The 16,379-nt window shown below is 46.8% G+C and overlaps 2 protein-coding genes across 4 annotated transcripts; one reads left to right on the top strand and one right to left on the bottom strand.

Moving 5' to 3' along the window:
• Nucleotides 1-1,372: 1,372 nt before the first annotated feature.
• On the top strand, nt 1,373-3,888 carry TNF (tumor necrosis factor; the record flags this gene model as incomplete). Of its 2 annotated transcripts, XM_081036707.1 has the most annotated exons (4): nt 1,373-1,558; nt 2,141-2,186; nt 2,349-2,396; nt 2,723-3,888. In XM_081036707.1, 4 exons carry the CDS (start codon nt 1,373-1,375, stop codon nt 3,142-3,144), a joined length of 702 nt encoding a protein of 233 aa, XP_080892833.1. In that variant the 3' UTR covers nt 3,145-3,888. The 2 variants fall into 2 exon arrangements, with proteins under 2 accessions (XP_080892833.1, XP_080892834.1); XM_081036708.1 differs by lacking the exons at nt 2,141-2,186; nt 2,349-2,396 and having other exon boundaries at nt 2,656-3,888.
• An 8,386-nt stretch (nt 3,889-12,274) lies between these two features.
• LTB (lymphotoxin beta) lies at nt 12,275-14,372 on the bottom strand (the record flags this gene model as incomplete). Of its 2 annotated transcripts, XM_081032815.1 has the most annotated exons (4): nt 14,052-14,372; nt 13,581-13,632; nt 13,307-13,378; nt 12,275-12,891 (listed from the first exon to the last, which is right to left on the bottom strand). In XM_081032815.1, the coding sequence occupies exons 1-4, from the start codon at nt 14,211-14,213 to the stop codon at nt 12,452-12,454; spliced, it is 726 nt and encodes a 241-aa protein (XP_080888941.1). In that variant the 5' UTR covers nt 14,214-14,372. The 2 variants fall into 2 exon arrangements, with proteins under 2 accessions (XP_080888941.1, XP_080888942.1); XM_081032816.1 differs by lacking the exons at nt 12,275-12,891; nt 13,581-13,632.
• Between the last annotated feature and the right edge of the window lie 2,007 nt (nt 14,373-16,379).

The following is a 16,379-nucleotide window of genomic DNA, read 5'->3' as shown; positions in this document are numbered from 1 at the left end:
ATGGGTGTAAAAGGGAATAAAGGGCCTAAGGAGCTCCGGGTGAGAGATGTAGCAGACTCACAGGGAAGAGGCAGCCAGGCCCCTCGGGGAACCAAAGGATAAACTGAGAAGACAAAGGAAAAACACGGTCCAAGCCTTGGAGGGGGGGAGGTCAGGGGACCCCTGGCAGATATGGCCACATGTAGAGGCTCTGAGGAATGGGGGTTACAGGAGGCCTCTGGAAACAGGTGACCACATCAAAGGGTCCTCAGGACTATGAGGAGGGAGTACTGGGTCCCCTGGAAGGCCTGGCAGTGCAAGGGGGAAATGCGGGGGAAATCTGAGGGGGCACAGCTATGCACAGGGGCTCTGAGGGCTGGGGCTGTCTCCAGGAATCAAAGGGTGGGGGAGTCCTTTGGGGATACATAGCCACATGGGGGGCTCTGAGGGGTGGGAGCCTCCTACCAAAATCGGAGCCTCGGGTTCCTTTGGAAGCCAAGACTGAAACTAGCACTGCGTCCCTGGTCAAAATGAAAGGAGAAGGCCTGCCCTGGTGGGGTTTGTGAATTCCCAGGGTTGCTTTCACTCCCTCTGGGGCTGTCCCAGGCTTGTCCCTGCAACTCCTCCCTGAAATCCTTCCAGAGGCCCCATCCACGCACCCAGGCTCAGGCTCCCCTTCCCCCAGTGCTTTCTCCCCCCACCTCCAGGGACCCAAACACATGTCTCAGGACCCAGTACAGCTTCACCCAATTTTCTCCCCATGGTGGACTCAGCTTTCTGAAGTCCCCCCCCCACACTTCTAGTTCTGCCCCTGTGTGAGTCCTGTCTGGAAATCAGAGGGAAATAGGCCACAGACCTGGTCCTCAAAAGGAATGGAGACAATGGGAATTGGGGGACAGAGGGGAACTGGGGTCCAACCTTCAGGGTCCTACATTCACAGCAGTAACTGGCCCAGGAAGCCCCCTCAGAATCCAAGTGGGGCGGGTAGGAAGTATCCTTGATGCCTGGGTGTCCCACACTTTCCAAACTCCCGCCCCCACGATGGAGAAGAAACCGAGACAGAAGGTATAGGGCTCACTACCGCTTCCTCCAGATGAGCTCATGGGTTTCTCCACCAAGGAAGTTTTCCGCTGGTTGAATGAAAGCCTTTCCCCGCCCTCCTCTCCCCAGGCGTATAAATGCAGCTGTTTGCACAGCCAGCCAGCAGAAGCTCCCCAGCGAGGACACCAGGGGACCAGCCAGGAGAGAGAAGCAACTCCAGACTCCCCTGGAAATAATCTCTCAGAGGACACAGCCCCCAGAGAAGCACCTGGGCGATTCTCTCCAGCTAATACACACTGCACCAGGGCTCCACCATCTCCCAGCTGGACTGGACACCTCTGGAAAGGACACCATGAGCACTGAAAGCATGATCCGGGACGTGGAGCTGGCTGAGGAGGCACTCCCCAAGAAGGCAGGGGGCCCCCAGGGCTTCAGACGGTGCTTGTGCCTCAGCCTCTTCTCCTTCCTGCTCGTGGCAGGAGCTACCACGCTCTTCTGCCTGCTGCATTTCGGGGTGATTGGCCCCCAGAGGGAAGAGGTGAGTGCCTCAGAAGACCTGCCTCATTCTCCCACCCAGTGGGAAATGTTGGGGGAAAGAGTGTGCAAGATGGGGTGGGGGGAAGAGGTGTGCTGATGGGGAGAGGTGGGGAGGGAAAATGTGGAGAAAGATGGGGAGGCAGAAAGAGTGGTAGAGAGAGATCATGGAAGAGAGAGAAGGATGGAGAGATACGGTGTCTGTCACATGGAAGGTGCTCTCTCAATATTTGTTGAATCAGTGAATGAAACAATGAATGAACGAGCAAGCAGGTAAACATATAAAGAGAGATGTGTAGAGAGATGTGGGGTGTGGGTAGAGAGATGGGGAAAAAACAAGGATATGAATAAAGATGGTAAAATAGAATGAGATATGGAAGATATGAAAAGATGAAAATAGGGTGTCTGGCATGTGGAAGGTACTCAATGAAAAATTGTTAAATGGATGGATGAATGAATAAATGGATAAGTGGAGAGAGAAAACTAGACACATCAGACAGAGAGTACAAACTAGATAAGCAGCCAGACTCTTTCTCTTCTAGGGGCCACTTGCTTTGATGCTAATCCTCTTTCTTTTCTCCAACAGTTCCCAGCTGACCTCCAGTTCATGAACCCTCTGGCCCACACGCTTGGTAAGTGTCTGTGTCTCCTACTTCTGGGTTTGGGTGGAGCAGGGGTTAGGGCTGGAAATTTAGAATTGTGGTTTTGGGTGATGAGGAATGGAGGTCAAAGCAGCAGGATATTTTCTTGGAAGCTTAAGGGTCTCACCTTTTTCTTTCCTCTTTCTTCCTCAGGAGTGTCTTCTCGAACCCCAAGTGACAAGCCTGTCGCCCACGTTGTAGGTAAGAGTTCTGAGGATGAGTCTACGGGGGAAGAAGCAGACATGCTGTGGAGGGATGGGAAGTGGGGCTGAACCCAGGCTGAGCGTAGACAGACTTTGGAGACAGTGTGAGAAGGACTCGCTGAACTCAAAGGAAGGGTGGAGGAACAGCACAGGCCTTGAGAGGGATACTCGGAACCTCAAGGCCAGATGGGATATGGGAAGACAGACAGAGGGGAGAGGGACCGGATGTGGCGGGGTGGAAAGAACTTGAAGGCCAGGATGTGGAGAGTGGAACTGACAGGGTCGCACGGAGTCACCTCTCTCTCCCTTTCTTCCTCCCTCCAGCAAACCCCCAAATAGAGGGACAGCTCAAGTGGCTGAGCCGGCGTGCCAATGCCCTCTTGACCAATGGCATGTTGCTGACAGACAACCAGCTGGTGGTGCCTTTGGACGGGCTGTACCTCATCTACTCCCAGGTCCTCTTCAAGGGTCAAGGCTGCCCTCAAAGCCATGTGCTCCTTACCCACACCGTCAGCCGCTTCGCCGTCTCCTACCAGTCCAAGGTCAACCTCCTGTCTGCCATCAAGAGCCCTTGCCAGAGGGAGACCGCAGAGGGGGCTGAGGCCAAGCCCTGGTATGAGCCCATCTACCTGGGAGGGGTCTTCCAGCTGGAGAAGGGTGATCGACTCAGCGCTGAGATCAACCTGCCCGAGTACCTCGATGTTGCTGAACCTGGGCAGGTCTACTTTGGGCTCATTGCCCTGTGAGGGAGCAGGGTGTCTACTCTCACCCACCTTAGTCCGTTTATTATCCACTCCTTCAGACCCCTTCATCCCCTTCCGGTTTAGGAAGGGCGTGAGGGGCTTGGGCTGGCCACCAAGCTTAGAACTTTCAACAACACTTAGAAACCTAGGGTGCAGAGATATGGGGCCTGGACAATGGGGCACTGGCCACTACCAAGCATTCAAACTGGGGCTTCCAGAATGCAATGGGGGTCTCAGGTTTGGACCCCTGAGCGCAACCAGAGAACCTTAGTTCTGGCCAGAACACTTCAAACGTCCCTTGAGAAGATCTTACCTAGAACTTGACATGAGTTGGCCTCAGGCCTCCCTTTCTTCAAATGTTTCCTGACTCTTCCTTGAGATGGAGAGCCCAGCCCCTCCCCTACAGGGCTAGCTCCCTCTATTTATGTTTGCACTTGTAATTATTTATTATTTATTTATTATTTATTTATTTACTGATGAAAATATTTATTCGAGGGAGACCCAACGCAGAGGCTGCCTTGGCTCAGAGATGTTTTCTGTGAAAACGGAGCTGAACTCTAGGCCATTCCCACCTGGCCTCTGGTCTCTGTGCCTCCTTTTGCTTATGTTTTAAAAAAATATTTATGTGATCAAGTTGTCGAAATACTGTTGATTTGGTGACTGACTGTCGCTACATCGCTGAACCTCTGCTCCCCAGGGGAGTTGTATCTGTAACCGCCCTACTGGTCAGTGGCGAGAAATAAAGTGTGCTTAGAAAAGAAACATGGTCTCTTTCTAGGAGTTAATTCTGCATTGACCTCTCCTTGGGGGTGGGAGGCCACTCCCTGAAATCCTCTCTCCACAGGGCTTAAGATCCCTGGGCCCAGTCCCCATGCCTTAGATGGCTGGGGCTCAGGAGATCCTACATAAAACAGAGCCCGGTACAATATGCCCCTCCCCCAGGAAACTGGAGCCTGAACCTAATTACTTCTCCCTCGGGGCTGGGAATTTCCAACTCTGGGAATTCCAATCCAAGCTGGGGAAGTCCTGCAGCTCAGGTGCTCAGGTGAGATTTCCGGCTGTTGTGGCCTGTGAGAGAGAGCCCGGGAGGAGCCACATTCTCTGGCACCTGAATCACAGCCAAGGAACTTCCAGACATCCAGGTATCTGGACTCCAAATCACCAGATCCAGGGCCCCCCAGCCAACCCTGTCCTAACTGTGCAACCTAAACCAGTCACCGAACCTCATCTATCGAATGGAGATAGAAACAGCCACTACCGTGGAGCCACAGAACAGGAGACATAAGCTACCTCAGAGCACCTAGCATAGCACTTGGCATGGTAGGCACTCAGTGAATTCTGACTTTTTTCCTTTATCCAGACCGTAGCCACTCTGTCCCCTTCCATCTTTCAGTGGGTGGAATTGAAAAGATGGAAGAAAAACAACCTGGGAATAAGATATTGGTGAAGAGTCCACATGCTAGTGTGGTTTCACTGATTTTCTTGGCCAATGATGAGAGGAGGAACGTAAGGTGGGTGAATCGGAAAGATAAAAGCACACCCTGCAAGTGGCTCCTCTGGACAGAGTCAAAAACAAATGTGAAATCAGAAATGAAGGCTCCAGGAATGTGAGCCCCACTGGGCCCAGAAGTTGAGCTTTCTTCCCTGCCAGGGTTGCCAGTGAGGAATAGAGTGAAGAAATAAAATGGAGTCACTATAGTTAAGCCACTAAATTATTAAAATCAAGTAGGTTGAGGTATGAGGAAATAATTATATTCTTGTTTGAACTTAAACTTTTAAACTTTCCAGTCCTGTGTCAACGTCTAGATATACATTAAACCTCCAAATATCCTTTTGATTACCCCCTTAAAAAACTAAGGAAAGAATGTTCATATATCCAGACCGCCTGACATCCACCCTCCAGACTGCCTGACATCCGTTATCCAGACTACCAGTCTTCTCGAGGATTACCATCTGGGACCAATCCAGAGGCTAAAAATGCAATATTGATTCTTCTCAAGAATGTACTTTTTACTATAAAAACCCTCAGCCTTTCTTTCTTCCTCAGAACACTCTGGATATTGCCTAGTGGTGTTTCCAGTTTGAAAACCCTAAGATCCTTGAATAAATCTTTATCATTTATTACGAGTCAAAGCCTCCTGATACGTTTATGCTCAGTCAACATTATGGTGGCAGCAGTAGGTTCTGAAGAATGTTCTGCTTTAATTCTGGCTCCACCATCGGATTTGAACAAGGCACCTGTTTGAACTCTTTGTGCTCTGTCAGCTCCAGGATTTCAGTGGTGAGTTCTCTCGATTTTGAACCTCCCTCCGTCAGTTGAGGTTCAGAATTTTTATTCTTGGGTACCAGTTTTTGTAATGGGAGGTCCTCTGTCTAAATCCGCTACAGAAAAACAACCATCATCTGTACACCAGCTGGACTTATGTTCAAAACTTATGATCCATTCTCTCGTCAGTGTTTTTCACCAAAGGACCTCAGATACAAAAGAAAACTTGGAACCGCAGTGGCCAAGCTAGGGATCTTTTGAGATTCCAAAATTAGTGATTTTTTATACCCAACTGGAAACTCCTAGAAATGTTCAACAAGCTGAATGAGAAGCATTTTCAATAGATATTTAAAGGCCTCCAAGAAATTCAATAATTCGAAATAGCCTTAACATCTCTTTTGTCCTTTTGTCCAGCCATGACGGCTTTCAGGGAAATTTACTTTTAACATGGGGCCCTTTAAAAAGTTCCCATAAAGTTCCTTCCTCGTGGACTCTAGCTAGTTATATATATACTAACATTTTGGTCCCTTCTCTTGTGCCTTTTTGTCACAAAATAGACCAACTTAGCAAAATAATTTAAAACTCTAATGGCCATTAATGGAACACTTTAAGTCCACCTCAAAGACCCTCCCTTAAAGAGAGAATTCCAAACCTCTAGGAGCTACTAGAATGCATTTTTTTTTTATTGATATGCAGAAGCTTCTAAAAGACAAACTGACTTTAAAAACAGCTCTAAAAGGATCCTAAAAGAAACTTTGGCCATCTGAGCCGGTGCTTTAAAATTTCTTACGGTTTCTCCCCTGAAACCTGACATTTCAAAGAATTTAATGATTATAATCAGAAATTTGGCAAAATTGGAAACTAAAGATTCAAAGCCTGATGGAAATTTTTTAAAAGCCTCCTCCCTAAACTAAAAGGAAACTATGTACCCAAAAGGAAAGAAGCAAATTAGGAACGATGTAGTTGGATGGATAGATCAACCTGCAATGTCACTTAAGTTACAACCCAATTCTTTGGGGAATTGACAGCAACTGCCCTTATCTTACAAATCTGTGTAACCAGAAATCCAGCTCTAGAAGCAGTTCAGTGCCTACCTATCTTTTACCATCCTCAATTCCTAAGAGTGAAGAAAAAAAGTTGAGGCGGGGGGCGGGGCGGGGCGGGGAATGAGGGTTTTTTTAAAAGCACAAACTGTTACTCTGGTTCCAAGGCTTCTTGCCAAATACAAAACTTAATTGTCTTATCTATAAATATGAATAAGAAAAAGACTTAGACATCTAAATGAATAAACTTAACTTATTCCAATTGTTATAAATTAGTGGGGTATAGCTTTCTGTACAGTCTCACGGTTGAAATTTTAAAAACGAAATTATCAGGTCTCCGTTAGCATCTCTCTGTGTTCATATTGTGTGGTATTTTCCACCTCTGGATGGTATTCCTAATTTGGAAAAGAGCTCTGTTTCAATTGGCTTAATAAAATTTAGTGATTGCATTAAAATTCTCAAAAATGTGATAGAAACTAACCCAAATGCTTTTTTGGGATCACGTGATCTATGACACATATTTCATATTAAAGCTAGTTTAAGTTTGGTTTGGTTAAATAGGCTTATCTTTAGAGTTATCAGATTTATGTATAATACTTTTATTCTACCTGGGTTTATTAGTCAAATAAGTTCATGATACCTCTGTTACAAAGTTTGTCAGCAAGAAAAATAAACTTGTGTAATGAAATTTTCATAGGTACCCTAAACATAATTATTTAGAACAAGTAAAATAATTAGATATAGATGGGTAAAAGTTTTTAGGTGAACTTTTCAGCAATATTTATGTTTTACGATATGTCTACATAGTTTCTCAAAATCTTTTCGTAACTTTAAAACTTATCGTGTTGCCAAGTTAAGTGATGAGTCAAGTTGAATTCATTGAATATCTAGATCATTTCCAAATAAGATAAAATACTGAAACATTAATTGTTAAATAAGTCTAATTTTATCTACTTTTGGCTTCTTATTACAGAGAAAGTAAAAGATAAATTTGGATCTGTTAATGAATATGTTTCATACTTATTGAGGAAGCATATGTTTCTAAAAATTATGAAATATATTTGCCAGTAAAAGAACCTATGTTTCTAGAGGTTATGAAATAGATTCATAAATTTGCCACTCCAAAGAATGCTAATTGCTTACTTTTTAGTTGCCATTAGAAATTAAGGTTTCTAAGGATTAAGAATTCTAATTAATATGGAAGGAAATAATGTGCTTTCAGTAAAAAACATATAAGGTATGGAAATGCATTTTTGAGGCAATTAAAAGAAAATTGTTTGTCCTCATATAAGTCGGTTATTTCTGAATTAAAAGAGACAAACTAAGAGGGACAAGGAAAGTTGTAAAAGGTTTATGAAAAAGGAATCTCGAGAAAGAAATTGTATGTGTAGTCAAGCTAAATAAGATTAAAATGAATTTAATTAAGTAAATGAATTTAAATATCAAAAGTAAGCTGATACAAAATTAGAATTTTTCTATACTATTGGTATGTTCTTAATAAGAGATTATAAAGGGAAAGCAAAGATTTTGTGTTTTATTAAAATTATTTCCTGTCCTCTGTATCATCAGGTTTTTTAATGCTTAGTTAAATAGTCTTCCTAATATTAAAAGAGCTAAATTTTACTTACAATTATCTAATTTTCTGTATTTGCCTGTGAAGTCTTTCATTGTCACTATGATTAAATAGATAACGAAGTTTCATTTCACAGTGACTTATGATCCTATTTGATCAATTGTTTTAAAACTTTTGCTATTTTTGATAAACTTCCCAAAATTCAAAAACTAAATAGAGTATTTTTCTTAACCTAAAAATAACTTTGAGATTTTTAAGAAGGATCCCTGAAACATTTCAAAGGACATCTCTCTCTCTCTCTTTCTCTCTCTCTCTCTCTCTCTCTCTCTCTCTCTCTCTCTCTCTCTCTCAAATGGGGGAAATAAACTAATTAGGCCTATTTGAGATGCTAAAATTACATGGGAAGCATTACCAAATAAGAAATAATGTTACACTTGTATGTATATATTATTATTAAGATAAATGTTCTATAAATTATATTACGATGCTAAGAATCTGCAATGTCCTAATATGTTTTCAATTGCAATTCTAGTTATTTTAAAATGTTGTGTGTTGCAGAGAAAAGCAAATTTCTTTGTCAATTGCATTGTAATCATATCTTTAATCATGTCATTTTAAGTCTTTGTCATTTACAGAATCATTGTCTTACTCTGACATTTTTTTGCAAACATGTTTCATCTTCAGAGAGATTCAGGGAGAGGACTCTGACATTCTGAAATACAGGGTTCTGGGGCCCAGCCCGGTGGCTCAGGCGGTTAGAGCTCCATGCTCCTAACTCCAAAGGCTGCCGGTTCGATTCCCACATGGGCCAGTGGGCTCTCAACCACAAGGTTGCCAGTTCAAGGGATGGTGGGCTCCGCCCCCTGCAACTAAGATGGAACATGGCATCTTGAGCTGAGCTGTGGCTGAGCTCCCGGATGGCTCAGTTAGTTGGAGCTGAGCTCCCGGATGGCTCAGTTAGTTGGAGCGCGTCCTCTCAACCACAAGGTTGCCGGTTCCACTCCCACAAGGGTGGGCTGTACCCCCTGCAACTATCAACGGCTGGACCTGGAGCTGAGCTGCTCCCTCTACAACTAAGATTGAAAGGACAACAACTTGACTTGGAAAACCAATAAAGTCCTGTTCCCCTTCGCCAATAAAATCTAAAAAAACGGAAGGAAAAAAAAGAAATACAGGATTCTGATAAACTTCCAGATTATACCTTTGAATAGGATGAGCATATGCAGAACTCTAAGGAAAATCTGGATTCATAAACTGGGTAATAAAAAGCAAAAGCAGGATGGCCGGTTAGCTCAGTTGGTTAGAGCGCAGTGCTCCTAACACCAAGGTTGTTGGTTTGATCCCCACATGGGCCACTTTGAGCTCTGCCCTCAAAAAAAAAAAAAAAAAAAAAGGCAAAATCAAGAATTAATAACATGGGACTGAATGAATTGATGAGGATTACAATTTTTAGGACTTTTTATTTGAAACATTGCTGGTTCTTTCATCTTTTATTTTTCCAGATATAAGGAAACCTTTTCTCTCAGGCTAGTTATGCCTCAGAGCATTTGGTAAACTACACCTTTATAAGCATAATTGACACATTTACCTTTTACTTCCTACTTGATCCCTCCAGAATTCAAAACTCTCAATGAGTATTTTTCTTTTCGTGGCAATATTGTTATTTGCGTAAGTTAATAAGAATCTGTTCTCCTTGTAAGCAGCACACAGTTGGAAACTGGTTATGCTACCAAGGCTTTCACTGAAATGTCGTATTTGAGAGAGACATGCAGAGACTCAGGTATGAGTAGACAGCATTAAGGAATCCAGATTGACTTATGGAAGCCAGTAAAACCATTGGTTTTATCAGCCTGGTACTTTGCTTACTGGGTCCTCAGGCGAGTAAAGAAGGTCACTTCCTGACAGGTGCAAAACCTCAAGCATTTGAGGGACCTCAAAAAGACAGCAACTCATCCAAATCTATAGGTATTGCAGGCCATGTCCGATGGCCAAGTCCTTGCCTTGGCTTTTCTGGCCTCAAGGGGCCTTTTAAGTTCAATCTGAAGATTCCTTATGGAAAACTCCAGCAAACCAGATTTTTAAAAGCCTCTATGAGTACTTACTGTTCTTGCTGTTCCTATGTAAATAACAGGCCAACTTTATTAAAACCAGATTTATTTCACAAACAAATTAGTATTAATTTGGTAAAAATTAATCTTTGGTAAAAATGAGGGTGATTTCAGAGAGAAAAACTATGTTTCAGTAATATACCTTTTTGGATATTAGATTCTAGTGCTGTTCATTATTTTTTGAGATTTTGTTCATACCTGTAAACTGGACTGGATCCTGAATCCTTCTAGTTTACTCTAATATCTAGCTATGGCTCTCCAAACTAACACTTTCAATATTTCTCCCATCCTTTGACTCGTAATCATTGAAAACTACAACGGCCCTTTTCCCAAAACCACACAAGCTAAAGTGGAACAACTTGCTATAAACTTCAGCGAAATCACGACAGCTTATATAAAGACTATCTTTGTGCTTGTTGCTGAAAAAAAAAATCACCAGAGGCATTCAAATGGAAAACCAGGAGACTATCAGACTGTCACTGCATACCTTCACTCCATCTGAAGATCTTCAAGCCAGAAATGTTGAAATCTTCTTGACTGGCTGCCTTCAGAACTCAGAAACTGGGATTATAGTCTGTTTCTACCACTAACCGTTGTTTTTCTCTTGTTTCCATAGAGATTCCTCTTATTAAGTACCTGATTGTTGGCACCATAGGCCTAACTTTGGGAGCCGTCTGCATTACTACCTCCTGAAATGAAAGACAACTGTTTAACTGAACTGAACTTTTCTCAAGACTGAGACTGTTTTCCTTTTTTTTTTTTTTTTTAAATTGGGGAATATTGGAGAACAGTGTGTTTTTCCAGGGTGTCGTCATTTTTCAGTCTCGTTGTGGGGGGCGCAACTCAGCTCCAAGTCAAGTCGTTGTTTTCAATCTACTTGTGGAGGGCACAACTCACTGGCCCATGTGGGATTCAAGCCAGCAACCTTGGTGTTATAAGCGCCACGCTCCAACCACTGAGCCAACTGGCCAGCCCAAAACTGGTTTCTAAAACTGACATAAAAATAATGTCTTAATTGGTCATTTCTTAATGCTTCAATGTAAAAATTGGCACAAATATTGAGCTGACTATAAAGTCATCTATGGCAAGCATGTCTCTAGCCCATATCCCCCCTTCAAGGGGCATGATAGACCCAAGGAAGGCATTGCTGCCTTGGCATTGAGGAACTTTAAAACATTTTGTTTGATCTACAGTGTTTTCTAAGAGAAAATCCTGATCAAAAGGGGAAATGAAGAATAGAGTGAAGAAATAAAATGGAGTTGACACAAGGCTGGGGAAAACCATGTGGGGTACCGCAGGGGTGGGGTGACCCACTGGAGTGACCTAGATAGGGCCTTGGGTTCTCTTCTGCCTCCTCCAGCGGGACTGAAAGTAAGTCATGGGGTGAGAGGGCTGCTGTTACTCACCCCAAGGCCCCCACAGTTGCCCATTTATGGGAAGGAGACCTGAAATATGAAAGAGGAGTGAGAACTTTCCATCCACCCCGCCAACCCCCCCTCCCCACCCCACAGGGCCAGGTGGCATCAGATTTTCCTCCTGTCTTCCTCCCCAGGTTCTCCATGGCGTCGTCAGACACCATCCTCACCGCATCCCTCACTCTCAAACACCCTCCCAGCTCTCCCTTCAACCTCTTCCCTTCACACCCCATGAGCTGTGGTTCTTGCTCCTTGGAGGAGAAGAGTTGACTATGGGGTAGTGGCTAAAGGGGCATTCAGGTAACTAGCAGGGGAGAAGGTCTGGGCCCTTTAGTGCCTAATTCCTTAGTCATATTCAGGGTTATTCTGCAGCTGGGCCTTTCTGAGTGCGGCTTGCCTTCCACTGTAATAACCCCTCTCTCACTGGTGGGAGGGACCCAAGAGAAAAGTGAAGTGTGGTGTGGACCATATGGCTCAGAGAAGCAGGATGCTTGGACATGCTTTGGGGTTTGAGGAGATCCCCTTTCTTCTACCCTCCAACTGGGTCAATGCTGGGAAAAGGCAGGTCAGAGGCCGAGAGTGGGTGGGACCCACAGACCCCCATCCCAGGGATCAGATGCCATACGAAGCGTTATGCATTGTTTCAAGCAAGCAGAAAAACACAGAAAACATTTAACCATCACTTGTGTATCCACCCTGAATGAAGACATGTTAGCATCTCAGCATCTGTATTGGCAACACTACAACTTCGCATTCTTTATTTTCATCAGGCTCAAAATCAGTTTCCAAACAGTCTCCTACATTTTCCCACAGTCACAGGGTCCCTGGTATCGGGGTCCCCAATATCTGGGCTGATTCACACACTCCCACCATTGAGTCGTTTTCCCCGGGACACGGGGCAGTCATCACCCCACCATCACAGCCCCAAAGAAGGTCTTCCCTCTCCTGTAGTCCACCATATCCGGGTGACTGATGTTGACGTACACCCTCTCGCCCCCCCGGAGCTGCACCAGGCCGCCGAACCCCACGCTCGTGTACCAGAGCCTCCGGGCCGGGTCCAAGGCCGGGCTCACCGTCTCGGCGCCCTCGAGCAGCAGCTCGGGAGTCCCGGGTCCATAGGCGCCCCCCGCCCGGTACAGCCGGCTGCGCAGCGTGACGGAGCGGCCGAGGGGGTCCCCGTCCGCAGGGGGCGGCCGGCCTCGGTAGCCGACGTGACAGTAGAGGTAATAGAGGCCGTCCCGCGGGAGCGCTAGCCCCTCCGCGCGGGAGAACTGTGTCCCGCTTCTCAGGAACGCCTCTTCTTTCTGCGTCTCCCAGCCCAGCCCCTGCCCCTGCGTCCAAGCGCCTGCGAAGAAACGGGAGGGTTGGCTCTCGGGAATCCGATCCCAGAGGAGCGATCCAGGCCCAGGGCCCCCTGGGAAGGCGGGCAGAAGGGAGTGGGGCGGGAAGCTCTAACCCCCTGCAGGAACCGAGCCCGGAGTGAGGTGGGATGACGGTGCTTCCTCTGCAATGAGTACGAGCTGGGGATTGAGGGAACCTGGGTGTGGGGTGCGGAGCGCTGTGCTGGGGAGATCCAGGCCGGGTTTTGCCTGCTCCGGGAGGGAAGCAAGCCGCCAGAACGCGGGACAGGCGGAAGCGTGGGCATTTGGGGGGCGAGAAGTGGTGAAGCGAGTCGGAAACCCAGCAATGCAATGGCAGAGCAAAGGGGCTCTAACCGTGGGCTAGCCCCCTGGGACTATCCAGGTCTATGAGATCCTTACCTATGAGGTGGGCAGCCGGGAGCTTGGCGCTGGGATCTGTTTCTGCATCCTGCTCTGGCAGCTCCTGGAACCCTGGAAGAGGCGAAGAGTCCACCAATGGGTCAGGGCCGCCACCCATGCATGGGCCCCTCAGAGGACAGGGCGCCAGAGCCCAGGGACGGGACACCTGGATTCCTGGAGACAGGAAGGAGGACAGTATCTAGGGACGCAGATGAATGGGAGCTGGGAGTCCCCGAGGGTCTGGAGCCCTGGAGGGGAGACGGTCTGCTCTTACCCAATCGCTGCTGGGCCTGTGCCTGTGCCCCCGGCTCAGTGGTCCCTGTTACCTGGGTGGGTGGGGTCACAGTGCCAGAGTTCAGTCTTAGCTGATGCCAACCCCACCCCTCCCAATGTAGACCCAAGCGCTAAGCCTGGGGTTTGTTCCACCAGCCGCAGCCCAACACCCACCTCCTTGGAAGGGAAAGCAAGCAAGGCAAGGCAAATGTACTAGAGGAGAGAGACAGAGACCTGAGTATGTCTTGGGAAGAGGAGAGGAGAGACACCCAGGAAGGGGCTTGGAGACATCATGATACAACAGCATCACAGGAACATGGAAAAAGCCAGCAAAGAGGCACGCCAGACAGACATCCCCACCTGGGGCAGAGGAGCCAGCTGAGCAGGTGAGGCAGCAGACCCTAGGCACAGCCAGAGGTAAGTAAGCATGAACAACATACAGCCCTCTGGGGCACTTGTTGCAGCCACTCACCAGTCCTCCCTGCTCCTGGGGCACCACTGCCAGCACAGCCAGGACAGTGATAGGCACAGCCAGCAACAAGGTCACCAGGGAAGTGGCTCCTGCCACAGCCAGCAGGAGGCAGCCTTTCCCCTGGGGCCTCCTCCCCCAGCCCTCCAGCCCCAGTGCCCCCATGGAAACTGAGCCAGGGCCCAGGCAGGGGGGCTTTCATACCTCAGGGGTGGGGCTACCCCCTCCCCATAGACGCACACACCTGGCTGGGACTTTCCACACACCCCTGCTCCCCTCACCCAGCTTCCTGTTTACCCAGAGCTGGGGCGGGGCAGCTGGATGCCTGGGTTCTCTGAACTAGGGAAGGAGTTGGGGTGAAGAGATAGGTTCTCAGGGTAGATCTGGAGGGAGTTTTAGAGACCTGGCTCAATAGGGAGGGAAACTGAGGCCCAGGAAGGGCAGGTAGCTTGCAGAAAATCAGGCAGCAAAGCTGCAACAAGAATACAGAACTCCTGATTTTCCGTGCAATCTGAATCCTTCTCCACCCCCGAGGTGGGTGCTAGAGAGGGTTGCATCCATACCCTGAGGTCAAGAACTGGCGTCTTGAGGGATGGATGTCCGAGTCCCTGAGAAGAACTTATCCCTACACTGGACTGACCTCCTCCTCCATTCCCGTGCTCGCCCCTAGACCCAGAGCTGGGTCCACAGTGAAGGCAGCTGAAGGGAGTCTGCCCGGCCACAGACTACTGCCTGCTGAGGAGGGATGGAATGAGCATCACCTCCCTCGGTACAGAGTGCAGACAGGAGGGCGGTGAGGCAGGCCCTCCAAGAGCTTCACAGTCCAGAATGAGCCCCATCCATTTAGTAGGTGCGACTAAATGTTTTTGAACAAGTGAAGAAAGGACAAATGAATAAGCAACACCAAGCAGCATCCCTGAAATGAATGGTATGGTAGATAGTGCAATAGGAGCTCAGAGGAGGAAGGCCAAGTCTGAGGAAGTTGGAGGTGGTCATACATTAGCTCCCCTTCTTGATTACATCTCTTTATATTCAGGTAATAATAATAATAATAATAATGTAGCTTATATACAAATAGCACTAGCATGAGCCTACCACTGATCTACACACTTTACATAATTCTTGTAATCCTGACAAAAACCCTGTAAGAGACACAGAGAGGTTAAGGAACTTGTGGAAGGTCACACAATAGCAGCAGAGTCAGGACTTGAACCCAGGCAGTCTGGCTTCAGAGCGTTGACCACAAGACAATTTAAAAACTGAGTACTGACTGAGTACTGACTTCAGGTTTACGCATTTCACTGCATGTACATTTTGCCTTCCTCAGCCCCCCCACCCCAGAGAAAGGCAGAAACAAACACTGAACCGGAGTAAAGGGTTTACAGGTGAAATATGTTGATGTTTGAAACTTTGAAAGGTATCAAAAAAAATGAGATGATTGATAGATAAGTGATAAAGCAAATATAGAAAATGTTAATTGTAGAATCTAGATGGTAGGGACATGGTCAGTGTACAATTCTTACCATTTTTTCTATGCTTAAACTTTTTAATAATTCTTACCATTTTTTCTATGTTTAAACTTTTTAATAATAAATGTAAAAAAAACCTGAATATTGTCCTATGGTGGGGCAAGGGGAACATTGTGGATGGGGGAGGGGGAGGAAGTAGCAGAAAGTTTCTGAATTTGGAGAAGGAAATGCAAATGCATACGGGCAGGGGCACCAGAGATCCTCCTGATCCCTTGCCTCCACACGAGCTAACTCCCCAGTCTTCACCCTCCTCAAGGACTGGGTGTGCAATGCTCCAGCACCCATCTTCCTCTCCATCAGTGCCACAAAACGCCTTCATCCAGGTCTCTGTCGCGAGGGCCCCAGACCAATGCCCTTACTTACTTTTGTGCTTAACGTCAGAATGCTGCCCCCGGCAGGAAGTCCACCTGAATTGGCCATGCCTCCTTTTCCAGTGCCAACTTGTCATCATCTTTCTACCCTAGATCTATCAGCAGGACTTACATAGGTCTAGTCTGGCTGCTTTGACTTTCCTGTTTGTTAATCAGTCAGCAAAGCACCCTGCTAGATAGAACTCCAGAACACCAAATGAGTCACCCCAAGTCCCTCAGAGTCCCCAGTCTTATGTGGGAGCCAGGAGGCTTTGTGAGCTCTTAGTGGATGCAGTGTGAGGGGGAATTGGGAAACAGCTCATCAGAGAAGGCTCACGGAGGAGGTGTGCAGTCACTCACTACTTGTAGGATCATTGGCTGGGTGGAGCTGAGGGGAGTACAGGCTGCCTTACAGTCCCAGGAGTCTGAAAGATGTCGTAACCCTAACCCTC

The sequence above is a fragment of the Rhinolophus hipposideros genome (genome assembly GCF_964194185.1).
Source record: "Rhinolophus hipposideros genome assembly, chromosome: 3".
Lineage (NCBI taxonomy): Eukaryota > Metazoa > Chordata > Mammalia > Chiroptera > Rhinolophidae > Rhinolophus > Rhinolophus hipposideros.
Note: the sequence above shows the minus strand (reverse complement) of the source record. Positions and strands in the feature narration are given on the sequence as shown.